The 27,586-nt window shown below is 40.9% G+C and overlaps 2 protein-coding genes and 1 long non-coding RNA gene across 16 annotated transcripts in view; 2 read left to right on the top strand and 1 right to left on the bottom strand.

Annotated features, from left to right (window-relative positions):
* The first annotated feature begins 528 nt into the window (after window positions 1-528).
* Window positions 529-3,803, top strand: LOC128838227 (uncharacterized). The gene is made up of 2 exons (XR_008445127.1): window positions 529-2,812; window positions 2,868-3,803. It is a non-coding gene; the product is annotated as an uncharacterized LOC128838227 (long non-coding RNA).
* An 8,746-nt stretch (window positions 3,804-12,549) lies between these two features.
* On the top strand, window positions 12,550-19,141 carry LOC128838433 (general transcription factor IIE subunit 1-like). Its single transcript, XM_054030617.1, has 4 exons — window positions 12,550-12,997; window positions 14,426-14,627; window positions 16,665-16,894; window positions 18,396-19,141. The coding sequence occupies exons 1-4, from the start codon at window positions 12,550-12,552 to the stop codon at window positions 18,782-18,784; spliced, it is 1,269 nt and encodes a 422-aa protein (XP_053886592.1). The 3' UTR covers window positions 18,785-19,141.
* Window positions 19,142-25,164: 6,023 nt separating this feature from the next.
* The window catches only part of PCM1 (pericentriolar material 1), an 88,739-nt gene continuing 86,317 nt past the window's right edge, over window positions 25,165-27,586 (bottom strand). For all 14 annotated transcript variants that reach the window (XM_054029282.1, XM_054029281.1, XM_054029287.1 and 11 more), the window contains one exon: window positions 25,165-25,469. In XM_054029282.1, coding sequence (XP_053885257.1) covers window positions 25,444-25,469 — 26 coding nt within the window. In that variant the 3' untranslated portion in view covers window positions 25,165-25,443. The remainder of the gene's footprint in view (window positions 25,470-27,586) is intronic.

The following is a 27,586-nucleotide window of genomic DNA, read 5'->3' as shown; positions in this document are numbered from 1 at the left end:
AATTCTCCAGCCCTGACCATTTTTTAAATCAAGATCAGATGTTTTACTAGAATATATGAATAGATATATATTGAAGAAGTTCTAGGGCCTGTTTTGTTTCAGAGGTCAGACTAGATGATCAAAATGATCCCTTCTGGCCTTGGAATCTGAATCTATGAAAAAAAAATCGCTACATAAAACAGCAAGCACACCCCTCCCTTCATAGTAATAAATATAAATCTAGTCATTTTGTTCCATTTAGTAATCTGGGAAAGCAAGAGGGAAGATCTTATGTATGTTGGAAAATAAAGTTACTAATTACAAACATCAGTGCAGAACTTAACGGAGTGTCCATTGAGTTAAATGTCCAACAGCACTGTGGGGGACAAATTAGTTTACATTTTGCCATTGCATAGATTTTAATAATGAATCTTACATTTTACAATACATAACATTCACCTGAAGATACTGAAGCACTTTATAAGCTTAAACCTCAGCCCAGATTGAAGTAAGTCTCATACCCAATTTACAGTTAGGCAAAGTGTTACTGAGAAGGGGGAGGGCAGAACTGAAATGAGAACAGGACTCAAGACTCCTAGGCCCTGGTCCCTGAGCCTAACATGGGTGTTACCCTAGGAGTTTAGACACCAATTAAATTACCTACAAATTTCTCTAACAAAGGGTAAGCAAGGTTGTGGCCCTAAAGGAATTGCTAGGGTTTTCCCCAGGGGGCTTGTCTCTGACCTGCAGAGGGCTCCCTAGAGCAAGCTAGTCTTGTTGACCCCTGAAAGGACACCCATACCTAGGGACAGCAAATGTGAAAAATCGGGACGGGGTGGGGAGTAATAGGAGCCTATACAAGAAAAAGACCCAAAAATCAGGACTGTGCCTATAAAATCGGGACATCTGGTCACCCTACACATACCACCTTCTGCTCAAGGATTAACACACAAGCAGAAATTCTTCAAAAACAAATATTAAAAAAACCCTAAAGTTACAGGAAATTTAGAAAAGGAAGAAAGTGCATAGAAATAGAACAATAGAATTACATTCAAATACACAGCACAGCACACAAAGAGGCAGACTATATAACAATGTAATCATTCATTTAACATGTAACACTAACAATTATTTAATAACTACATTAATATTTACATTATCATTCTGAGGGCTGATCAGAGAATCATAGGACTGGAAGGGACTTCGAGAGGTCATCTAGTCCAGTCCCCTGCACTCATGGCAGGACTAAGTATTATCTAGACCATTCCTGACAAGTGTTTGTCAAACCTGCTCTTATAAATCCCTAATGATGGAGATTCCACAACTTCCTTAGGTGATTTATTCTAGTGCTTAGCCACCCTGACAGGAAGTTTTTCCTAATCTCCAATCTAAACTACCCTTGCTGCAATTTAAAGCCCATTGCTTCTTGTCCTGTTCTCAGAGGTTCAGAAGAACAATTTTTCTCCCTCCTTGTAACAACCTTTTACATATTTGAAAACTGTTATGTCCTCCCTCAGCCTTCAGGGTGGGTAGTGGAAATCTCATTCAAACATAGGCATCCAGCTTTACTGACAGATGCACCCATATGTTCCTTACTAATAGATGGGGAAATGCACTTACTTCTATTAGCCCCTCAGTATCTCTTGAACCCTCAAGGTCCTTCTGCTCTGTCTCAGTGCTGTTCCCCTCAGATGGTACATGATGCTAACACCGATTATGGCAAGCAGCTGAGGAAGCGATAGTGGCCCTCCAACAGCAGTTACAGAGCTGCTACTGGTGGAGGCTATTGGCTTGGTTGCTACAGCAATTGTTGCCAGGGCAATCTCAGGGTTCTCTTGCTGCTGCAACTCTTGCTTCTTGAGGCTTCTCGCAGGCAGTGTCTTTCTGGAACCCCAAAGCAACCCCCTGCCAAAGCCTCACAAGACTCCACCCAAAATCTAGCTAGTTTTGCTTGCTGCATCTTGATGCCTCTTGTAAGTGGCAGCTCTTCGGAACCCCAAAGCAACCCCCACCCAAAGCCTCACAAGAGTCTACCCAAAGCTGCCTAGGAACCCTCTTCCCAGATAGGAGTCTGGCAGCTTTTGTTTTTCTTGAAGGTCCCAAACTGCTACGATGTCAGCCTTATATACACTTTCCAGCCTACGCTGCTCATCTCTGATTGGTCGCCTTTCAGTGGCATGATATTTTCTCCATCTCTGATTTGTTGCTCTTTCAGTGGGATGATATTCTCTTAGCCAATCAGCTACCTGCTTTCTAACTCATGTGTACCTACATGTGACTGCTCCTCCCTGACACCATCTTGGGTTCTAGGAGTTCCTAGAAAGTTCTAGGTGATCTTTCCCTGTATCTGTATTTGGATTTTCTAAATTTAAACTATTTTTAATTTTTACTTATTTAAAGCCTTAATTTTAAAACTAATTACTATTTTATGCAGACTAAAGTATCCTGATGCTGTCACCACTCTTTTTATGTCCAACTGAGAAAAAAATTACAAATTTAAACCCCCTTCCAAGATTTTTCTTCAAGCCTTTATTCAGAACATTCATGGCAAAAATCTCTCACTACACTGGTAGTCCTCGCTTGAGCCTAGGGTAAAATAAGCATCCAAGTACTTAACTCAATTGACCTGAACAAAAGCAGTGAGAGAGTTTCTTTAATTCTGTACCTAATCAAAAAATGTTAACAAGTGAGCCTCCAGCAACACATCATTCAGTATGTGGGGTTTTTGTAATTCACTATTTTTCAGTTCTTTCTTTAATCTGATTGTAAACAAGTTTGATTTGAGTTTAAACTTTAACCTATTTTTACTAAGACTTGAGCATAGTGGAATAAGGTGTCTTTATTCCCACATGGACATAAACATGTATACATGACCATAGTGGAATAAGGTGTCTTTATTCCCACATGGACATAAACATGTATACATGACCCACAACATACCTGACTAATGGTGCAGTGCTATGGCTGACATGAACCACTTTACCTAAACAAACAAGGGTAATCAAATGTTATATTTCATGGCATTAAAAAACAGATTTTTTACTACTCCATAATCCACACCCTAATTCAAGAGTTGGTACCATTAAGGTAATTAGGACTACTTGTGGAGTAAGGTAGTAATCAATGTGAAAGAGGGAGGCAAAAATCTGTCCCTAAATTAGCCTGTCCTTCAAAAAAACCCAAAAAAAACAACTTACCATCCTATCAACATCAGTAGTGAATGCAATTGATTTACAATATTCTGCATAAAGTACGACAGTACTTCTTTGCGTGTGCTCTAAATACTCTAGCAGCTCTCTTAGTTTTATCACATGTCTCCTTAATAAGTAATAAGAACTTTGGCTGCCTCTCATGCAAAATAACCTGGATTTGTTGACTTTCAAGGTATACTGCAGGACTCATTTGTTTCACTTGCCTTTCAAAGAGAGCCAGGAGAATTGAGCTATAGGCTGAGGTATGATTTGAATTTTGTATTTAATTCCAAGCTGCTATTTCTTGCAAGGGGCAAGCTGCCTGAATTGCATTTTTGGTTTTGTAATTTTAAACAACTGGCAGGGTGGTCAAAGTCTATGGATAGGTGGCCTTTTTGTTATGCTGCATAAAAGAAATAAGTCAATAAAGCAGGGATCCAGTGGGAAAAATAGTGTGTGATGATATAATTGAAGACTGTCATAATACATGTGGACAAAGGATCTAATTAAGGTTGCACAGGCAACCTTAATTTTGGCATTTCCTAACATTTGAGTGTTTGACTTTGCAATCTTAATGTTCATCTAATTTAGTTTTCTATGTAATTTCCTAAATTAAAAAAAAGTAAAAATTTGTTCCACGTGATGACATTTTTGTGTTTTCATATTGACCCTTGATATGGAGCATCATCAGGATTGCGGTCTTTAAATCCACAGCATATATCCATTATGATATAGTCTTTAATTACATGAGCATATACTATTTTTTCCACCAGACTTGTGCCTCATTCAGTGCACAGGCTGGATGGTGAGCAGCTATTCAATATTATATTTTCTCCTCATTGTTTAATATGTAGCCCCAAGCTTTATTTACTGCATGCTATTCTGCAGATAAGATTATTAATGTCTTCATGGGCTTTTTTCCTTTGGTATCTGAGGTCTTCACAAACACTAACTTATTTTCACAGCACCCCTGTGAGATGAGTAGGGAATATCCCTGTTTTACAGATGGGGAACCAAGGTACACTGATTAAGGTAAAAAATATCCACTAATTTTGGGGTGTCCAATTGGAGACACTTAGGACCTGATTTTTCAGAGTACTTAGCATTATGTAGCACTTTATACACTCAAAGCACAGCTCCCCTTGCAGCTGTCAGGGCTCAGTGCTGCTTCAACTCAAAACCCAAAATATCAAGTTGGACACCCAGAAAATGAGGAACACACAATCTTAGTGGCCACCTGTGAATCTACCCAGAATCATATAGGAACTCTGATACAGGCAGTGGTAGAATCAGATTCACAAGGGCAGCATTCAACTGCAAAACCTGAGACCTTCCTTTCTCTTCCTGCAATTCCTTGGCTGATCCACTACACACCTTCCAATTTCTGCAAATGAGTCACAGATCCTACACACAACACTTTCCTTCACTACACAACTGTATTCATCCCCAGCACAGGCCTGTGCTGTGCACTAAATGAGGTCAGGTGCCTGTGGAAAAAATAATATATGACCATGTAATCAAAGACTATCTTAATGCACATGTACAAGTGGGCCAAATTATGGTTGCACAGGAAACTTAATTCTGGCATTTTCTAACTTTCAAGTGCTTGACTTTGCAAGCATTCCTTTAACATTGTTTTTTATATGTAATATACAGAGTAGAGCCGCTTCTGTGCTGTGCTTTCTGAGAGATTCCGTAAAGAAGTTGATGCCCAGGGGGAGGTAGGGTAGGGGCAAAATTTACTTTAAACCACATCTGTGCTACCAAGAGTCTTCTTCCCAGACCAGGCGACACTGTGGACACTAGTGTAAGTTAGAGCAGCCCCAGGACCACTTACACTGGCCTTTTGCTGCACCTGTTCTGGTGATCAACGTACTGTATTTGCCCAGCTTCTTGTGGGTCTTCTACAGCCACCAGACCAGTGACCAGAATGTGACCCAGTGTACATATTGTTTGTTTCTCTTTTACTCTCTGCTCCATTCTTCAGTCTCCCTTTATTTGTTTTTCACTCTGTCTGCTCCATTTTCCATTCTATTTTTTTCATTGGGTATGTTTCTTCTGTCCTCTCACTGCTTCTTCTATCAAGTGTTTTCTAAGTGCAATGCAAATGCATAATTTTCAGATGAACTTTCAAACCATGTTCAAGTGGGTTTGAAATGAGGCAAAATGCATTTGTCTATCCTGGTCTCTAACTCCTATTTTTCAGTGAGGGTTATATTCCAGAGCATTATGATAGCACGTTAGCATGAAAACAGAGCCCTCTAGAGGCTGTGTCTTGGCTATGTGTATTGGGAAATCCAGTGCAATCCACACCTTATTTTACTCTGATTACAGGTCTCACTTTTACTCTCTCAAACTGCACAGCATAAAGCCAATGAAAAGGGTGATCGGTAAACAAAATAATGTCATATCAAATTCTCTGCTAACCTCATTGCCAGTGAAATTGCCTGACTGAGCAACCATCTTTGTCAGTGCTGTGGAGATCAATTGCATCCACCTCTGAACACTAGTTTTATTACTCACAACTTGCTCAGATTTTATGCTCCTGAACAATTTTATTTGATGATGAAAATGTTATAAGCCAGGTCACAATACTACTTATTTTAGAAAGCCATTTAATGTTTTCTTGTGATCTAGCCCCCTTCTCACCATTGACTGAGGACTATTTGAGGATAAGATTGGTTAAAATGCTTTGAAGTTGGAAAGTGCCATATAAGTGCTAGGTATTATTAATTGTAAAAATTCCCAAGGCTCAGGTTAAACTTGATCTGTATGGTTGTTTGTATCTGCAAAGTGCTGATGCCCATGGCAATAACATTCTTGTTATTTGGTTTGTTCTAATTTAACCAAAACACAGTCAACTGAGTGTATTATATTCCATGTCCTATAATGATTTTTGAGGGGTAAATCCACTGCGTTTACTTGTACAAATATTTTAGAAATCTAAATTCCATTTTTATTTTTGGAATATTGGGGTTGAAATACTGGAGTCATTCTTATCTGTTACATTCCTCTGTTGTACTGGTGTATTCACCAGATCTAGATTCACAGGAACAGATATGAGCACATATGTGTAGGAGATGTGTTGGCTGATGATCAAAGCATGGAACTTTGAAGTTAGGCTCTCCAGTGTTCTAATCCTGGCTCTGACACCCTCTCTGGCCTTCTCTTAATTTTTCTACCTCAGTTTCCTCATCTATAAATGGGAGATAATATTACCCACTTGCTTCCCTATGTCATGGAGATGTTATGAGGATTAACTCCTTAATATTTGTGAAGGGCTCCAAAGATGAAAAATACTAGTATACATAAATAGATTGTTGACACACAGGAGTTCCATTCTCTCTTCTGCAAAATATACTCAAACTGCATATATATTTGCAAGCTGCTGTGGTTATGAAATCTTCTAAATGCAAGTTAAAACAGGTAAGGCTAAGGATCTGTTGTGCAACCAAGTAAAAGGGCTTGGGTTTAGTTTATTCACACTAAGAGATTTACTATCAGCTTGAGGCAATAGTGAATAGAAATCAGTTTAGTAATTCCACTTACCCATTAGTTCTTTTCCAGATTGCTGAATTAATTATGCTGATAGCTTTAATCGTCTACAGAACACTAATTAAAAAGGCTACTTTTTGATTGCAACAACTAACATAATCATTTCAATCCCTTGTCTGCTCTGAGTGTGTTTATTTAGCAATAATATTTGCATGGTATAATTTAAATGTTGATTTCATTCTGGTGCTAGAGAATCACTTTGAGAGTCTCTCCTTCCAGATGGCTATCAGCTTGGACTCATCATTGATAGGCCCAGGAAGAGGGTGGCAAAGAGTTAAGCTTGGGTGAGGGTTGGCTCTGAGTCCTTGGAAAAGGGTTATATCTGCTGCAAAATTAAATCAGAAACTTTCTAGGGAAAGTTGGTCCTGTATGCTCCCAGAGAGGTAATAATGAGCGGTTTAATTCAACTGCAAGAGGTTTGATTGTATAAGACTTATTAAAGATTTTGATATAATAAATCCCAGCATTTTAGTATTTCTAAAATGCATAAATTGATCAAACTATCACTGATAAAATGATTGTGGGGCAGTTTTTACTTTTTCTTAATAGCTGTGGTAAGAAATTAACTTTAAGCAACTGGCTTTTGAAAATCCTGCTGCATATACTGTGTATGATGTCTGTTAACTTGAATTCTGCTTTGATAATTGTCTATCAATTTGATAAGTAACCTTATGTAAGCATTCCGTAAGCACAAAAGCTCTGAGGATAGTTTCTACATTCTTTATTTTAGGCTTTTCCCTGGGAAGTGAAGCTAGTTATCATTCTTGCAACTTGATTAAATTGCCTATGATCTAATGTCTATATTTCTTACCAACACTGGCAAGTGATGTCTCAGTACAGGGTGGGAGTGTTTGCTCCCACTCCTGTCTATAAGGAGGCTTTAGAGCTGTGGGATGGAACTGCTTTCCAGGTGCAAAGCATCTTGCTTTAATAGAAATTAAATTGGTTTTGCACTTGTTTAGAAATTGAAAGTTCTGTGCAGTGTCTACTAGACCATCTTAAATAATGCATTCGAGAGAGCGAGAAAGCTCCCATTCTGCTGAAACCAAATCTGATTTAACAATGGTTAGGACTAAGGCTGAAGTAAATCAGGTTTTTTTTTTTTAATACTTGTTCCTAAACAGTTTTATAAATTAAAAAACTAAGTTACACTTGTTCAAGAAGCTGCAAATGTACCTGGCTTCCTCGCATGGGGACTTGGGATGCTGAGCCTGCAAATTACTGAATGTAAATAGATCCACATTGAAGTGAATAGGACTCTGCCTTCCAGCAGCTCAGAGAATTGGCCCTAGTCTCCCAAGAAGTCCGTGTTAGAGGCAAGACCAGAAACTATGGCTCCTAGCAGCTATGTCCAGGTCTCCACTACCAGAATACAGTGCATCCAATCAGGTCACTTAATCTCTGTATCTTTATTTCTGTCTCTCAAATGGAGATAATACTGATCTGACTCCCCTATGTGGGTACCCATCCCATGGCCCTCTTGCTTAATGCAAAGCTAGCATCTAGTTTATGGTCACTGCCATGTAATGACTTGGTGAGGTGTGTGGGAAAAACAGTTCACCACCTAACAAATATGGGGTCTAACTGTCAGACCAGTGAAAATATTTTATGCAGGAGTATGTTATGAGAGGCAGCTTCAAGGGAAGGAAACTTAGATGAGGAGAAAGGGGCTGTTGGTACTACACTGTCCAGCAAGATGCCATGATGTGTGGTGTCAAAGCAGCATTGAACAAGCTAAGGATGGGAACAGAGGAGTGGCTCAGCCACTCCTCTCTCGCCCCTGACTTTATGGACTCAGTCAGTGGGGCCGACATGGAGAGGGATAGTCATGAGGTGACAAAAACTGACATCTCAACAACTTACTAGGAAGGGTGGGAGGAAGCTCTTTGCAAGGACAATGGCAGTCACGAGACATGGGACTTTACCTTCCACCACCCTCAATTACACACCTCTCCCATGTGGCATACTAACAGCGACTTGTGTCCTGCAGCAGGAGAATAGGGCTCCAGGGTTCTACTCCTGGTTCTGCCACTAAATTCCTGGGTGTCCGTGGGCAAGTCTCTTAACTTTTCTGACTCCCCATCTATAAAATGGAGGTAACGTTAGTGAATTACCTCACAGGGGGACAACGCATTGTCTACATTTTAATTATTTTATTAATTTTATTAATTAGTTTATTATAGTGCGAAGTCTATTAGTTGGTGCCTGCTGCAGCTGGGGTAGCAGTACTCCGGGTAGACTGCCCCTGTCAGCAGGGCCGCCCAGAGGATTCAGGGGGCCTGGGGCAAAGCAATTTTGGGGGCCCAGTCCATAAAAAAAAAAGTTGCAATACTATAGTAACATGTATTTGGAAATGTAAACAATAACCAGTGAAATACATTTAAACATTTTTTAATAATTTGAAAATACATGAAATACATTATTTAAAAACATTAAATGCTTTAATGGTATGTATACATTTGCAATTACATAATGGGCTGTCGCTGGGTGATGGTGATGGTTGGTGCCAATGGGCTGTCGCTGCCTGGGGGTGGCGCTACTGTTGCCCAGGGCTGGGTGGGGAGGTGGGCTCTGGGTTGGGGGGTGCCCGGCTCAGAGGGGCTGGGCTCAAAACTGGGGGTCATGGCTGTGGGGGGGATGGGGTCGGGAGGTGTCCGGCTCAGAGGGGCTGGGCTTGGAGCTGGGGGTCTCGGCTGGGGCTGGATGGGGTTGGGGGTGCCCGGCTCAGGGGGGCTTGGCTTGGCTCAGAGCTGGAGATCAGGGCTGGGGGAGTGCCCGGCTCAGAGGGGCTTACCATGCCGCTTACCCCTCTCTCCCAGAGCCTCAGCGAGCCGCGTCCAGGAGCTTCTGCCGCTCGGCCTACTGGAGGTCACAGCCCCACCCCCTTACCACGCAGCTCCGAGTGGGAGGACCTCAGGCCCCGCCCAAGCCACGCCACTGCCGCTCTGTCCAGGACCACTCCTGGACGCGGCGCACTGAGGCGCCGGGGGATGGGGGAAAACGAAGTCGGAGGCAGGGGGGAGCCTCCGACATTCTCGTGGGGGCCCGCCTGGGGCAAATTGCCCCACTTGCCCCCCCTCTGGGCAGCCCTGCCTGTCAGTAGCCTAACTATGCTGCCTTTCACAGAGTTTTAAGACCGGGAGATTATCAGAATATATGTAAAATGAGAATTACTAGAAGGGGTTTGAAGAGGAGAAGGTTTAGCAGAAGCATTTGCTGTGGAAAGAGAATCTGATTTATAAAGACAATGAAAGAGAAACAGCAGTGGGTCTTCTAGCCATGCTGAAGGGATGGCAGAGTGGTCTAAGCACAAAACTTTGAGATATTTAGACACCAGTTCAAACCTAGACAGGATTAGATCAGCTATACACCTTCAAGATAGATAAACTTAGCTCCATGCAGTTTGCTGTGGGAAGTATTCTGGCCAGCCTTAAAAATTGGAGCTCAATGTGGACATTGGAGAGTATATGATGCATCTTGCAAGAGGAGGTTTTCTCAGTGTCATTACACAGAACATCCTCCCACTCACTCGCCCATCTTGTGCTGCAGTTGGCAGGTGTCCGCCACCCCAGAGGACATGGCCTTCTATTCCAGTGGTGCTTTATGTATATACTTTGGAGAGTGTTCTCGATAAAAAGTGCTGTGTATAATGTTACAGGATACTACTCAGCCTGGACCTACTGAATCAAGATGCTTTCTTTGGGACATATCCAGGCAACAGATTTCTTTTCCCCTGATAACCATCATTACCGTTAATGGTTAAAATAGCTGAATTAGAGAGTATGAGGATAAATTCTAACGAACAGGACTGATTTTGTGACAAAGGCCCCACAAAGGGCTAGAAACCAGTCAGATCATCCCACCAGGGAACATCCCTGTCACAGGGAGTATTTCTTGGTTGCTATGGGCAAGTGGAACAGTCTTACGCTGCACCCTGTCTACACGGGTATGTTGGGGGAAGGCTGGAATAGGCCTAACCCCTCTGTTCTGACTCTTCTGGGTTGCTGAACATTCATTCCCTTGGGGACCATTGCAATCTGGACAGCAGTCAAGCATTTAGAAGATAGAAAATGCCACATTAAGTCTTATAGTTCAATCTCAATGCTGCCTTCTTGTGTTTATCCCTTGGAATGGTGTCATGAGGTATGTTAAACTATTTTATTAATTAATACAAGATATCTAGGGTTGCCAACTGTCTAATCACACAAACACCCTTGGCCCTGCCCCTGCTCGTTCCATCACCCCTCCCTCCTTTATTTGCTCTCCCCAATCCTCACTCACTTTCATTGGGATGGGGCAAGGAGTTGGGATGTGGGCTCTGGGCTGGGGCCAAGGGGTTTGGAGTGTGGGAGGGGGTCTCTGGGCTGAGCCTGGGGAAGGAGGCTGGGATGCAGGAGGGGATGTGGGCTCTGGGAGGGACTTTGGGTGCAGGGGGGGACTATGGGCTGGGGCAGAGGATTGGGGTGCAGGCTCTGGGAGAGAGTTTAGCTATGGGAGGGGATTCTAACCTGGGGCAGAGGGTTGGGGTGCGGGGTACTGGCTCCAGGAGGGGGCTCAGGGCAGGGGGTTGGGGTGCAGGAGGGGATGAGGGGGGGCAGGCTCCAGCCAGGCAGTGCTTACCTCAGGTGGCTCCCGGTCAGCAGCGCAGCAGGGCTAAGCAGGCTCCCTGTCTGCCCTTGCTCCACGCCACTCCTGGAAGCATGTCCATCCCCTAGGTGGAGGGGAGGCAGGTGGCTCTGTGTGCTGCCCCTGCCCCCAGTGCTGATTCAGCAGCTTCCGTTGGCCAGGAACCGTGGCCAATGGAAGCTGCAGGGGTGACATCTGCAGGCAGGGGCAGTGTGCAGAGACCCCTCCCCCCCTTGCCTAGGGACCGGACATGCCGGCTGCTCCCGGGAGTGGTGCAGAGCCAGGGCAGTTAGGGAGCCTGCCTTAGCCCTGCTGTGCTTTCAGACTTCTAGCAGTTTAAAATCTCCTGGATTGGCTTCAGTTTTCTCCAGGAGATTAAGCCCAATTCTGGGAGACTCATGGCAAAACTGGGAGAATTGGCAACCGTAAGTGATCATATGACACTTGTAGAGACTTCTCGCTAACCTTGTACACAGTAAGTTCCAGCCCAGGACACGCAATGTTCACTTCAGACCTGAATTCCAATTGGTGTGATCTACAAGCCAAGTTGAAAGAAAACAGTAGTCTTAAAGGTGGGGTGGGTGACCTTTAGAAACCAAAATCCCGTTGTCATGTCTACCTCCATGTCCACCCTCAGAGGAGATAGTTCAAGGGAAAATTCTGTCAGAGGAAGCTTGTGGAGTTTTTCTAACACCTTCTCCCTTACCCAGCAGGGGGCATCTGTTGTATAGATACTCACTAATACACAGCTAGGCCCAAAAGCATTCAATAAGCTTTAATATCCAGATGTGATGGGGTTGATCAGAACCTAATGACGATTCTACAGAATGGAGACACAGACTCAGACTCCTATTGAAAGAGCAGCATTGCAGATGACCTGCTTTAGAACCAATCTGAGCTATCCAAAGGTTCACAAAACACTTAATATTGCGTACAGCCTTAATAATGAGGCTGTATATGTAACACACACCTCCTGCGTGTGGTGCTCTGTCCCATACAGTGGTAAAGAGAACACTTAGAGAAAGATATTGAGTTTGCTCTACAGCCTTAGCTAATAGCCATATGGCTTTTAGTTCATGCTGTAGAGGCTCATGCACTAAGCTCCAGAGGCCCCAGGTTCGATCCTGCCCACTGATAACTGGGGTCTGTCGGTGTTACATATACTAACACTCCTCTTTCTGACACAGTTTAGTTACTGATGGGAGATCAAGATGTTATTACGGAAGTCCCAGCAGCACTGAAACGGTTGGCCAAATACATGGTGCGTGGCTTCTATGGGGTAGAGTACTCACTGGTCCTTGATGTATTGATCCGATACCCCTGTGTGAAGGAGGATGACTTGCTGCTACTGCTCAAGTATGAACGCAAACAGTTGCGCACTGTCCTCAACACACTCAAGGCAGATAAATTTGTCAAGCTGCGCATGCGGGTTGAAACAGGGCCCAATGGGAAGAGTACAAGGCATAATTACTACTACATCAACTACAAGGTGCTGGTGGATGTGGTTAAGTACAAACTGGATCATGTGCGCCGGAAGATAGAAGCAGATGAGCGGGATTCAACTACCAGGTCCTCCTTCAAGTGTCCGTCTTGCTTTAGCACTTACACAGACCTGGAAGTAAATCAGCTGTTTGACATATTCACAGGTATGCCAGCTAGACTGCTCATCCACTCTCATCCTTCAGGAAATTGTTGACAGCATTAAATGTGTCTGCACCTGTGCACGTTTCGTAATAGAACCAGGTTGATTGGGTTTTGTTTTTGGACAGTTGCCCTAAAAAAAGTACAAGGAAATAATTGGGCTTGTAGAATGAGCTGTGGTGAAGAGGAAGGATATTCTTGTAGCTAAGATGCAGCCCTGGGATTCAGATTAGTCTCAGCTCTGCTATGGACTTGCTGTTTGACTTTGGCCAAGTAGTTTAACCAAGTTTTACGTGTCTTTAATTGCCTCACCTTTTAAAATGCAAGTAAGTTGCCCATTTCATCTGGGTGTTGTGAGGTTAAATTAATTTAATGATTATAAATGCATGAAGATCCTGAGGCAAGATGCCATAAAGTACTAATAAAACAATTTGAAATACTATATTTTAACAAACATTAACTAATTCTCCTAACACCAGAGTGGGAGGTATAAGCATCCCCATTCTACAGATAGGGCAACTGAGACATAGAGGTTCAGGGTCTTCCCAAAGCCACATAGCAAGTCAGGAGCTGAGCTGACATAAGAACTCAAGAGTTTCTGCCTCCTCTTCAAGCCAACTGAACCAGAAGTTGCATTTCAAATTCACTGGACAAGGCATGGGGAGGTGTGATGCAATGGCAATCTGACACCTACCAACACTATAAACAGCTGGGGAGCTAGTAAGGATGAATGAACCAGAAAGAATTAACAAAGCTTGATTTTGATATTGTAAAGGGAATTTGCAGGGCTGTGTGCTGGCAAAATCCTTGGCTTGTAAACTGAGCAAATTTGATCTGTAATCATTGAAACAATAAATATGGAAGCAGCTGATGGTGACACTTTTACAGAGTAGCTTTTCAGAGTAGAACTATACGCTTCAAACAGGTTCCTTGAGGTAGAGGTACTAGTTTTCACTGCTGGATTCAGCTAGAAATAGCACCATTGTGTTTAAAAGGATACTGTCAATTTAAACATCAAATCTGCCAGAAAATATTTTACCTCTTGTTCCATGTTACATCTAAGATGAATGAACAAGTATAAGATATTAGAGAGAAGAAATTGACTATACAGAAGATGTTGCCAAATGCACAATTTGTCTTTCCTCTGGTAGTCTGTGTGTGTCAAAATCAGAGGCAAATGTGATTGTAAAACTCTCATTATTCCCCAGGATTCAGAGGCTGGAATAGTATCAGCAACTGCTTTTTAACAAAAATGTTTTGAAATTAACAGATTTCAAGTTGATTGTGTCCCTTCAATAAACGGTTGTAGCATGGAACTGAGTTGTTCTTCAAAAGTCTTATTCATTGGAGGAGCAAATTCCTTGGCAAAGCTCACTGCTAATTTTTTGTATCTTTTACTAACCTGTGAATTTCAAACGGGGGTGATGTTGCAGAGACTTTCCGCTGCACCTACTGCAATGCTGAAGTTGAGGAGGATGCCTCTGCACTTCCCAAACGAGATGCTCGAACCTTGCTAGCAAAATTTAACGAACAGATCGAACCCATCTTTGCACTGCTGCGGGAAACTGAAGAGGTTGTTCTACCACATGATTTGCTTGAGCCTCAGCCAACGGAAATTCCAGAGCTATCAGAAAGGTATGAAGAGAAATCTCTTCTCAATACAAGTTATAACTTATGGAAACCAAATCTTTTCTGGCTCACTTCTTCCAGAGCATAATTTAAGCTAAACTTGTAAACCTTTCGTCCCATGTAAGTGGAGGACAGAAAGTGGCCCAAGATGGTGAGGTGAAATCGTACTGACTAGAATCATGAATTGTCTTTCAAAAGGCCACTAAGGCCTATTTTTACATAATTTTAGTTCTGACTCCTGTGCATATAAACATTTGGCAGCTTTTCGTCACTGTGCCTTCCTTAAAACTACCAGCCGACTCCTTCTCTGTATCTGCCTAAGATCCTGATAACTACTTAAAAAATTAGATTTTTTGCTAGGCTCTCCTTCACTTCTTTCCCTCCATCTTATTTTTCATGCCAATCTCTTCCTTCTCCTATATCTCCAAGCCAGTTATCTGCTCTCTTGCTCCTGACTCTTTCCACTCCTAACCTTAATCCCTTTCAGTCACCCGCCTGTCTCAATTTCCTTTCCACATTCAAACATGCCCTTGTTTTCCTCTCTTTTTAAAACTCCATTGGATTCACTCTCGCAGAACCCTCCTCCTCCTGCTCCCCTTCGGCCTCTGTTCCTACTACTCTGCACTAAATAGTTTCTAATATTTCCCTCTTCAACTTTTTGCCATGTGGCTTTCTCCAACTTTCCTTCACAGAAATTACTCTCAGGAAAGTCCCCAATAACTGTTGCTTGATCAAGTTAAGCCCTCTTCCACTCCCACCCCGCCCCGGCAATGTTTCTGATTTCTCTACTCCCTCTGACATGGTATGTCATTATTCCCATCTCAATTTTGTCCCGTCCCCCCCCCCCACACACACCTTTCTGCATTTCTGAAGTCTTTGTGTGGATTCCCATGGTCTTCTACATCTTTTTTCCCATCTATGTTCCATGACTGATTTGTTCCTCATCATTGATACCATTACTATTTGACTCCCAGATCTGCCTAGTTGACAGGTTATTTTTCTTTTGTTTTTTAACTTTCCCACTTAAGCCCTGTCCTCTCCTCTTTTCTTAATCCTTCCTATTACCCGAGCTCACGGCTTTGATGTCACTTTTGATTCTTCTCTGCCTCCTTTCCTGCACTCCCAGACCCTCAAGCACATCTCACTGCTTCTTTCTTTACATTTCCAAAGTTCCAGCCCCCCAAAACTACTCATTGGCAGGCTTTCCTAACACTTCCTCCTTGACTACTGCTATTTACTTCTTACTCACTTTCAGCGTTCTGTCTCCATCCCTATTTGTATCTTCTTGCACACCTGCCCAACAACTCCTTTGTCTCCTCTAAACTTTGTCTCCTTTCACAAAGTCTAGAATGGAGTCTCTTTAATGCTGCACTGAAACAAGTTCTTGCTTAATATGTGCCAAGTTCCATGCATAGAAAATAATAAATAAAGAAACCTAAAATCCTTTTCTGTGCAACATTCTAGGTTCACTGTTCTTTCTACTCTATTTGTCTTGTATTGTGCCTGAGTGGTTTGTGTTTTTGTCTTTTCCAGAACTGCTTAACATACAGACCTGTGTTAGTTTGGCATATCTGTAGTATATGGCACTCTAAAAACTCCCAATTATTAAATGTGTGTATTTACCCCTCAAACTCAAAGATTTTTTTTTTTCACATTGGGGAGAGTTTTTCTTCTTAAGTTTGTTATATTTCTCTCAATACTAATTTTAGCTTCTCTTGTTCTCTTTACTCTCTACTGTGAAACCATTACATTAATCCTGACAATACACTGGATCCAAAAATGTGTTCTAGAAAAGAGTATGCAGCTATTAAGGGCTCAGAACCACACACGTTAATCATGGATTGGGGAGGAGATTATTTTTATCTCAAGATACAGTGTAGCTGGCCAAACTGAAATTAATCTGGTCAGTTTTCTTGATTTGAGAGATGAGGTGGTGGTGTTGTGTTTTGGGTGGGGGAGAGGGGTACTGAGGGGGCTTTTAAATACCCTGGGGTTTGGGAGAGTGACACCCTGCAAGCAAGAATTAAACTTTTTTTCCTTCAGCTTTGAACAGAAGGTATGTTCAAGCATCCTGGACTCCAGTAGCCATCCTGAGAAATGGGCCAACAAGAATTCATCTGTCAGTAATATGTATGTTCAAAACTTGGTCATTGATGTCCAAGATTCTGAACCAAAGATGAAAGGGAAGGAAAAAGTGACTAAAGAACATCCTATATGGATGTCACAAAGTACTGTACAAGGAGCATCTTCATATGCAACTGACTCCAATACTGGTAAGACAAAGTTTGAGAACCTAACATTTGAAAGTATGGTCATGTTTTGATATGTCCATGGAGTTAGGAATGTACTGTAATTAATTATCTCCTCACCACCACATTAGTAGCTGGTGGATGCTCAGCACTTTTGAAAACTGTCCTCATGTAAGTCCTAAATACGGACTTAAGAACCTTGCTTTAGGCACCAAGTTCTGAAAAATCCCAGTCTTTTAGTAGCCTTCTATTTTAAAATATCTTCTTGAACGATGTATTCTATGTAACAACAAATCTTTGTAAAGCTCTTCTAAATCTGGGAATAGCAGGAAACTGAATGCTTCTTTGGGATATTTATATCTGTACAAGTACCTACCTGAGAGACTTCTGCTAGTAGAGGGCTCTTTAAGCAAGCAGACAAAAGCTTAACAAGATTCCATGGCTGGAAGCTGAAGCTAGATAAATTCAAGCTGGAAATGAGGTGTATTAAGAGGGTAACTAACCATTTGGAAATCTTGCCAAGGAAAGAGGTGGATTTTTTTCATCCCTTGAAGCCTTTAAATCAAGGTTTGGTATCTATATAAAAGATAATGTCTGAGCTAGAATGTATGACCTTTGATATATAGGAGATAAGATTAGTTGATACTAGTTCCTTCTGGCCTTTACAAATATAAATCTATACAGGACAAGGTTTTTCAAATGCTAGTAGTGATTCAGCATGTTCACCTAGCCTAGAGACACTTTAAAGTGTACTAACTTTCAAAAAGTGCTGGGCACTCCTTTTTGAAAATTGGGCCCTTTTTGGGCACCAAGTTTGAGAGACACCTTATTCACTGATCACTTACGAAAACGCTGGCCTCAGACTCCAATAGCTGAACATGAGGTTTGGATTAGATTTATGAACAAAAATCTGAAGGTTTAAAGGAATATTCTGTACATAAGGCTCGGGGGCAAATCTACTGATAAGCAGGAAACAAGTATTAACCACAGAACAAACCATTAAAGTAGGTCAGTTTAATCAAAAATGATCTTGTTCAGAATTTTTCAGTAGAGGAGTAACTTACAAAGTGCTAGATGCAACTACAAAAAAATATCTTCAGTGGCTCAATGCTTCTAAGATAACTTAAATAAGAAGCTATATTTCAAACACAAATCTAATTTTATTTCCTGATACATCTGGTGCTGAATTACAGAAGCAGCCAGGGTGCCATGTTTAGAAAACCATTGAAACAGGTATGCTCAATATCAGATATCAAAATTACAGCTGAGATGGCACGCTCTCTATTTTAAAGGAGGGGTGGAGATGCATTTACTGTCCATATCTCTCCATCCCATTTTAATATACTTCATATACCCTGCTTATAAATGAACAGGAAAACATTCATTCCATTTGCTTGTGAAAGATGTCTTATCCTTTGATTGCAATTGTCAAACTTAAATAGGATTGTTCAAGGGGAAAATTACTGGTTTATTTACATGTTAATCGCGTATGGTTTATTTGGTGCTCTTTTGTTTTTGGGAACAGAAATGTCCAAAGAAACCGATGACTATGTTAAGGAAGTTGTTACTGATAATGAAGTAATAAGGACTCTTCTCATCCATGAATCTAAGTCTTCCTCTGGCACAGGACATCCCCCTCCTCTTGCCAGAAACAAACTGCATGAGTCAGAAAGTGACACCAGTGAATCAGAGGAGGAGGCCAAACATGCAAAACCTGTGGTAGTTAAAGCAGCAGGGAGTGACTTGGAACAAGAGGAACAGGAAACACTGGATCCTACAGTAATGGTTGCTGGACAGGCCCACTTGTACAGTGAAGTTAGTGACAATCCAGAGCTAGTGTCACTTATGACAGACGAAGAGAGAGAAGTTTACATCAAGGTGGGACAAGAAATGTTCCAGTCTGTCTTTGAGTGAATGAATGAATTAAAAAGCAATTGTACTGCACATGTAAGTTTTAGAAGTGCTGTATGAAGTTCCTGTTGTAGCTTAACCTACAGTTGTTGCTGGGTGAAACAAATGTAAAGTTCAGGATATTTTTTGTGAAGGTGGTGGTATAGTCTAAATCTGCTCCTGGGAGAGCTTGCTATTTAATTTGTACTTGTGTTGCTTCTCCAAAGCAACAAAGTGAAGATGTTGCAAATAACCTTGGTTGGTTTCAAGCTAGAGAATTTAAATTGTTTCCATATAGTTCCTGTTTGTGAAACAGTCCTAAACTTTGTTTAATATGTTAAGTATTGTAACAAAAAAACAAAATGTAATGCTTTAATTACTTTAGAAGCAGGAATCATCCTGTCTGATCAATAAATAAATCTCAACAGGACACAATTGTCTGAGTGCTAAAATAAATGCCTAAAACCAAGTGACAGTCAGAACCTAAAAGGATTTAACAGGCCATGTAATCCATCTTCCTGCCAAGGTGTTGTTAGATTAATTTCAGTTTCTTGATAAGTGCGTTAAACTCATCGCTACTGTAACCTTCACGCCAACGTGTCCAACGATTCTTCTGGAGTGGATGCTCTTACTGTGGTGGAGTATTACAGGCAGAGCAATCAGAAAGGAATGTCCCTGCAACAAATCCCTGCACCCAGATTTCTCTCTAGAGTTAATACTAATACTTGAAATCAAAGCAATAACAGTCATAACAGTTTGATGGCTAATTTAAAGAGAATTATCTGGATTAGCAAAAACTGTCTATTCTCTCCGCCCCTCCCCCCAAAAAAACCCCACACAGCTGAAAAAAGATTACTAAGTGCTCTGTAACTGATCCCTTTTGGGATGGATCAGAATTTAAAAAAAAAAAAAAAAAAAAAAAAAAAACACTCAGGGTAAAGTGTGAGCGAAGTCCCAGAGAAGAGGTGGGTTCCTCCATAGGAAATTACCTCATTCATAGAGTCCGAGGCCAGAAGGGACTATTGCAATCATCTAGTCTGACCTCCTGTACAACACAGGCCAGAGAATTTACCCACAATAATTCCTAGAGCATATGTTAGAAAAAAAATCCAACCTGATTTAAAAATTGCCAGGGATGGAGACTCCACCATGACCCCTGGTAAACTGTTCCAATGATTAATTACTCCTATTATTAATTTTAGTTCCAGTCTGGAGTGCTCTAGCTTCAACTTCCAACCCCTGCAGCATGTTAGCCTTTGTCTGCTAGACTGAAGAGCCCATTATTAAATAGTTATTCCCCTGTAAATATTTATAGACTGTAATCAAGTCACCCATTAGCCTTCTCTTTAAGCTCAATAGTGAGCTCTTTGAATCTACCACAATAAGGCATGTTTTCTAATCCTTTAGCAGTTTCTTCTCTGAACCCTTTTCAATTTATCAACATCCTTTTTTGAATTGTGAGCACCAGAACAGGACATACTATTCCAGCAGAGGTTGCACCAGTGCCAGATACAGAGAAAAAATAACTTCTACTGAAGATTCCCCTCTTTATGCATCCCAGGATAGAGTTTGTTCTTTTGACCAGTGTCACACTGGGAGCTCATGGTCAGTTGATTATCCACCATGCCCCCCAACTCTTTCAGAGTCAGTTTCCCAGAGTAGAGTCCCCCATCTAGTCGGTTTCTATGGTCTGTTGTTGGTTCCTAGATGTATGTGTTTACATTTTACATGCAGTTTTTAAACTAGGAGATGGGGGGGGGGGGGTTTGATGGAGAAGCCACCTGTTGCAGAGGAGCACGTGGATCGGACAGAGACTTCTTAGATTCTCTAGGTTATAGTCAGGAGCAGAGGATGGAAGAGGATAATGTGAGGGCCAGATCAGATGAGAAACATTCCCAAAGAATTAGACACATCAGAAAAGGGCAGACAAATAAACAGTGACAAGTTTTTAAAGTGCTTCTACACAAAAGCTAAAGTCTAAATAATAAGATGGGTGAACTAGAGTGCCTCGTGATAAAGGAGGATATTGATATAATAAGCATCACAGAAACCTGGTGGAGTGAGGATAATCAATGGTACAAAATATATCGGAAGAACAGAACAGGTAATTGGGGTGGGGGGAGGGAGGGGAACTATGTGAAAGAAAATGTAGAATCAAATGAAGTAAAAATCTTAAGTGAATCTACATGTTCCATAGAATCTCTATGGATAGAAATTTCATGCTCTAATAATAGATCCCTAATCTACCACCTGACCAGGACAGTGATAGTGATGATGAAATGCTATCAAAATTAAGAACTCAATAATAGTGGGGGATTTCAGTTATCCCCATATTGACTGGGAACATGTCACCTCAGGACGAAATGCAGACACAATTTCTCGATACTTTAAATGACTGCTTCTCGGAGCAGCTGGTCCGGGAACCCACAAGGGGGAGAGGCAACTCTCGATTTAGTCCTGAGGGGAGCGCAGGAGCTGATCCAAGAGGTAACTATTATAACAGGACCGCTTGGAAGTAGTGACCATAATATAACATTGAACATCCCTGTGGTGGGAAGAACATTTCAACAACCCAACACTGTGGCATTTAATTTCAAAAAGGGGAACTATGCAAAAATGAGGGGGTTAGTTAACAGAAGTTAAAAGGTACAGTGACTAGAGTGAAATCCCTGCAAGCTGCATGGGTGCTTTTTAAAGACACCATAATAGAGGCCTAACTTAAATGTATACCCCAAATTAAGAAACACAGTAAAAACTAAAAAAGAACCACTGTGGCTTAGGGATAGCTCAGTGGTTTGAGCATTGGCCTGCTAAACCCAGGGTTGTGAGTTCAATCCTTGAGGGGGCCACTTAGGGAACTGGGGTAAAAATCTGTCTGGGGATTGGTCCTGCTTTGAGCAGGGGGTTGGACTAGATGACCTCCTGAGGTCCCTTCCAGCCCTGATATTCTATGATTCTATATTAAACCACCATGTAAAAGAAGCAGTGAGGGATAAAAAGGCATCTTTTAAAAAGTGGAAGTCTACAATTCAAGACATATCAGTTAAGTTAAACCCATTTAATAGAATTCTAGTTTTTTAATCAATGTTGTGCTTTTTGTAGTCATGAAGCTTCAGGCTGCAATGGTGAATCTGAGGTAGAGCTTACATTGTTCTCTGACAGTAAGTACACACAGATTTACCATGTTACTTCTGTTTTGGAACTAGTTTATGCTTCAAGCAGTAGTGGCAGGTATTGTAATATGCCTTTGGTCCCTAAAGGGTTCCTGGCCAATTCCTTTTTGATGTAGTATTTGATTTCCTCTAAGCAATAGTTACCTTTTATAGGTATATAAAGTTCTTGAGTACCTTTTTGCCCTTTTATCATTTTTGATGATAAAGCCACCAGAACACTGGCTTAAATCCACTTTCTCCTGAAATCCTGTTGAAAGTACTATACTCCCTTCTGGTATTATGTAAATGTAATCTAAGTTATGCAACTTTAATAATAGGATGATTAGGCAGAGGAGGGAGGATGAGTTCACAGGATCTATGGACTAGAACTACAGTTGGAAAGGAAGTGAGGCATTGTCATGAGAACTATTTTAGCTTGGTGGAGAACACAGAAGCAGCTCTATTCCTCCATAGTTACATCTGCTAGCTAAGATACCTCTTACAAAAGGCAATAGCTCTAAGGCAGGGGTCTTTTTGCCATTTCAAGTGTTCTGAACACTTATCAAAATGGGGGACTGCAAAGATATAGAAGTGATATCTGGATCAGCCCACAGAGAACATACTACAACATTTGGCCTCAAATCCATTTCCTTGGAGAATGAAATGTTAGGAGCCCTTAGTGTAACTGATGTGAAAGTGAGTCCTGGAGACATTCTTTCTGAGAGCTAGTTTGTCTGTTCAGTTCTTTATTAAACAGCTGAAGTTAGAAGTCCAGACATACAAGATGCCTGAGGCCTTGTGCCAAGTGCCTACTCACATGTATACCCCAAGCACTGACTGTAATGCTTTAGGAAAAACTTCTGCTGTCTACCAAAGCAGACAGACTTAAGTCAGCTTAAGAAACAGCGGATGTAGCTCTTTCTATTCATCTTCCCCTTGGTGGTTCACTGCTGACATGTGCAAATTCAGAGAATGCCTTGTTCAAGGAACTTTGAAATTCTAAAGAACATCTTAAAGCACTTATCACTATGAAACAGTAGTGATTTCTCCTACTCTAGCTGCTGTAACTGCAGCAAGGAAGATTGTTCTGACCAATAGATACTGCAACCAATCTTTAGTTCAATGGCTAAAATGGCAAAACCATCTGGCGGATTCCCAACCCCTTGTTTGAACCATATGTTCAAATATCTGCAGGCTTCGAGAGTACCACATAGCTTAGGGGTGTCTTTTTGGCTTATAGGAAAAAGCAAACAATCCTTATCAGTTTAATCTATGTAGAGATTAGAGAGTTTTGCCCCCTCTGTTCATGTCTCTCCCTGTCTCCCTCCCCAAATTGTACAGAAGTTGAGCAGTGGGTCTGTATTACTCCTCTGTTCTGGACTCAAGTAGCATTGCAGTTGCTGAACAACTTGTTCCCCCAATTGGAGAGAATGACTTCCACTGTCTAATGATCAGCAAGCAATAAGGAAAGGAATTACTCAACAGATGCAATTACTGGAGCCCCAAAGTCAGGGATGCTTTCTGCACCAGGTAGGGAAACAGCCAAAATAAGACAGAATTAGGATAAAGGGTGATAAACATTTAAGTCAGGTATTTCAAAAGTTACAGTTCATAGTTGGTACCAAAAGGCCCGGATGGTGATAAAATACAAGCTATTTTTATGTTTGCCTAATATACTGCTATTAATTTTAAATGAGCTGATACCTTAAACATGCATATTCACTTTAAGGATTTGGTTAAATAAAAATAACAGTGCTCAATATACCTGAACTAAGAAGTTAGCAATTGAAAGATTGCTATGTTGATAGCTAGGGAAATCTGTTTAGTTCAAATATTGATTTGTACTGTCAAGTGTTAACTCTAGGTTTCAAATTGGCATTTTGTAAATAAGTGTTAGTTAAGAAACGTTAGTCTTGCTTACTGAATGTGTAATGGTGTTAGTTTCTAAAATCTTGACTGTATGCTAATATCTGAAGTGTCAAGTGTATTCAGTTTACATTAAGGTTACAAAATTCAAACAGTCTAGAAATGCCAAAGTTCAAAAGTGAGTGAACTGGACAGAGCTGGAACAAGGAAAGATTTAGTTTTTAATTGGCTAGCAGGTGGATGTGGAGGAAGCAACTACACAATTCAAATTGGGGTACAGAGGCAAGGAACAAGCTACACGTCTTGAACTTAGAGCCCTGTGGTGTGTGTGGGTTTTTGTTTTGTTTGAGGAACTGCATTAATAGTTTCGAACTTCTGATTTATAGGGGATCGTATTACCTTGGGAGAGGAGGGGACAATAGGCAAGTCTTTGAGATCATCCTTGGGAACAATGCAGATCAAAGAAACTTCTCTCATAACATCTCAAATTACTGTATCAGACAATTGTAGGTAAACACATTTTCAGAGCAATTTAAATTGTTTGTAGTGTTTATAGCAATGTTGGGCCCACCCTCATTTAAATTGTCAGTTTTTTTTAAAATCCAGCATCCGTCACATGTAGGAAATAGTAATGATTTCTATCTTCCTCTCCAAAAAGTTAATTTACTTAATTTTTGAGAGTTCACTTAACTTCTCTGAATTCTGCCTCCCACAACCAGACATATTTAAGTTAAATGTAAGCATTCATATTACTCTAAGGCTACATCTACTCTACAAGCTAGGGGTATGATGCCCAGCTCCTCTACAGATACTCACTCACTAGCTCAAGGAGAGCTAGCTTGAGTATAATTAGCAGTGGAGCTGCAGTAGCACAGACAGCAGCAGTACAGCTTAGCACATACCCACAGGATCCAGGGATCGTGTATTCAGTACAGCTAAGTCATACCGGTGCCCCTGCCACCACAGCTATACTACTTATACTCTTGCTAGCTCTTATACACACTCACACTAGGTTGATATGTGAGCTGGGACTCACAGCCCTACGTCATACTAGCAACGTAGTCCAAGATGACAAACACTCCTGTTTTCCTTACAGACATCGATCATCTGCTTGGGCAATTAACAGGACAGCTACACCTACATAGCAGGTGAAGGGGAATTTTTTTTTTGTTTTTGAAAGCTACACTCCCCCACCACATAGATTGATAGGACTAGTTTTCCTAGGCCAGGAAAACTGATAGCATCCCTTTAAATGGCATACTGTACTCTCTACAAATAAACATTCAATACAAAGCACTTCATGTTGTGCAGGAGAGCTGGATGCCTTCACACAGCATCATCAGAACTTCTCCAGAAACTGTAAAATAATGGCTCAAAGACTTTACAGACAAGTCCAACCTTTATTTAAAACTACATTTTAAAATTACTAAACAAATCACAATGAATAAAAAAGATTAAGACAGAAAAAGAACAGTGCAGTAGAGGATTCAGTTACAGCTGTTTAAACTGTCCTGGGCAGAAGTTAGCATATCTATCCTAAAGGCAGTAGTGTGTCAAACTAATTTACATTTTTATACAGATTCAAATTCAGTGAAGTTTGTGCCAATTTTCTATATGCAATGGTATATGTGGAGAGGGGCTAAGAAGTAGTTTCTGGAATATTTTTCATGCACTTTGAGCTCCAGCAGTTTCTGCAAAATAAAAATTTTACTCATTAATGTCCAGGAACAATTACTGAATCTCAGATATACATCTTAACAGGTATATGTTTAAAAGTACTGTATTGCTGAGAACATCTTGACAAAACAAGTCCCTCCTCATTGTTTGTCTATACACAGTTTGCACATTGTGTTAGTTGAATAGGTGCAACCCATCATGTGGGCACTCTGATTTCAGATAAAAAGCACCCTAATGCAGTTACCAACTTAAGCAAAATTGAAAGAGGGTACTCAACTCACACACTAAGTGTCCACAGAAGCGAGATTCATCAATTTAACTAGATTGGTTTAGAAACCAATCAATTAAGTACAACTTGTGTGGAGACCAGCCCTTAGTGCCACTAAATGTGAATCTAACATTTAGGAGGAAAATTACCATGTCTTGTTCCAATACCAAGCTTTTATAACTGTTGAAATACCAGTCACTGTTTCAGGCAGTGACTGTTGCCATTGTACTAGCACCCTTGAATCAATATCCTTAGTTTGTTTACAACAGATTAAAGGTTTTAGTACTGGATTTAAGACAAATTTTAATTTCTATTTTTTCCCTTAAAGTTAGTTTTAAAAGTCTCTTTACATTCAGGGCAGAATTAAAAGAATGAATTTGTATGTCAGTTAGCCTAACAGTCTATTGTAGTGTAATTTTTTACACTTCAAAATATTTCATATTACATTCCAATTTCTATCAGAAAGTAAACCAGAAAATATCAGTTTGTAAATAATTAAGACCCATAATCAGCAAGGTATACCCAGGCTTTTAAAATACCACTTTTGTTTTTGTGACTTGCATCTTCATATCTAGAACAAAAGAGATTGAATCCTATCTCCTTTCCTTGCTCTTTAAGTATTCCTCTCTTAGGCATCTGAATTACAGGTCTAAAAATGCCATCAAGAGATTTCTGGTTACATCAGACTTAGGTGACTTTTTTTTTTTAAATCTACTACACTTGGTTTTTTTCCCTGTCATCCTTCACCTGTTCTTTCCCCTATTCAAAGTGTAACTAAAGTTTAGCACCTGCATCTCACCTCACTGCAGCAGTCAATGCAGATTTTAAGACTTTATGCACAGATCTGACCCAGTCACCTATGAATTAAGGAGTTTTGAATCATATAACAAAAGTGTATTTAACACTATTAGGCTACTCCTGGGGGAATTCTGCATCACTATGGAGGTGCAGAATTCATGTCCTCCACAGATTTCTTTGCTTCCCCGCAGAAAAGTGATTTCTGATAGGAGAGCAAAGGAAAGCCACAAGAGCAGTTACATGGCGTTCCCCAGCAGCACAGACAGGTTGGTTTGGGGACCTGGAGCAGCCAAGAGAAATGTAAATCAAGAGTGTGTGTGTGTGTGTGTGTGTGTGTGTGTGTGTGTGTGTGTGTGTGTGTGTGTGTGTGTGTGAGAGAGACACACACACACACACACCCTGTCCCTCTCGCTCACTATTGCAGCATGCTTGGCATGGAGGAGAAGGGCTTCAAGGTGGTCTGAGGAGGTAGGTGTGTCTTTGTGAATTCCCCAGGAGCATAAAACAGGTGTAAAAGTTTTAGGGCTCCTTTATATGGCCAGAGTGGTGTAAAGGACAGCATGGCCTTATAAATATTTAAATGATTAGAACTGGTCTAAATGTTTGGACTGAAAAAATTTCTTATCAAAATGTACTCCATGAACTATTTGCTACTGAACTTTCGGGAGATGGTCAGTAGCCAATATAAATTGTGAGTCTGATTCCCCAGCCCTCACTGGCTCTTCAGTTGCCTCTGATGTAACACTGAGCATATGGCTGCATATAATTGTTGACTAATAACTAGAAAGAAAAGGTCAAACCTAGCTACATTACTATTAGGCAACGTTTTGGTGGATTTCCTCAAATGCTCCTCACTCCCATTCTCCAAACATTGTATTGTAGTTTAAATAAATGACCAAAATAATTGAAACCAGCATGATTATATTGCAGTATTTTGATAAATAAAATATGTAGAATTTAATTTTTTGGTGCAGAATTCTCCCAGGAGTAGCTGATGTATAACTTACAATATCAGATCCTTCCTTACCCTTAACTTCAATTAGAAAAAGGATTGCTTCTTTAGTC

This window comes from Malaclemys terrapin, chromosome 5 (genome assembly GCF_027887155.1).
Source record: "Malaclemys terrapin pileata isolate rMalTer1 chromosome 5, rMalTer1.hap1, whole genome shotgun sequence".
Lineage (NCBI taxonomy): Eukaryota > Metazoa > Chordata > Testudines > Emydidae > Malaclemys > Malaclemys terrapin.
This window is presented reverse-complemented; position numbering and strand designations above follow the sequence as displayed.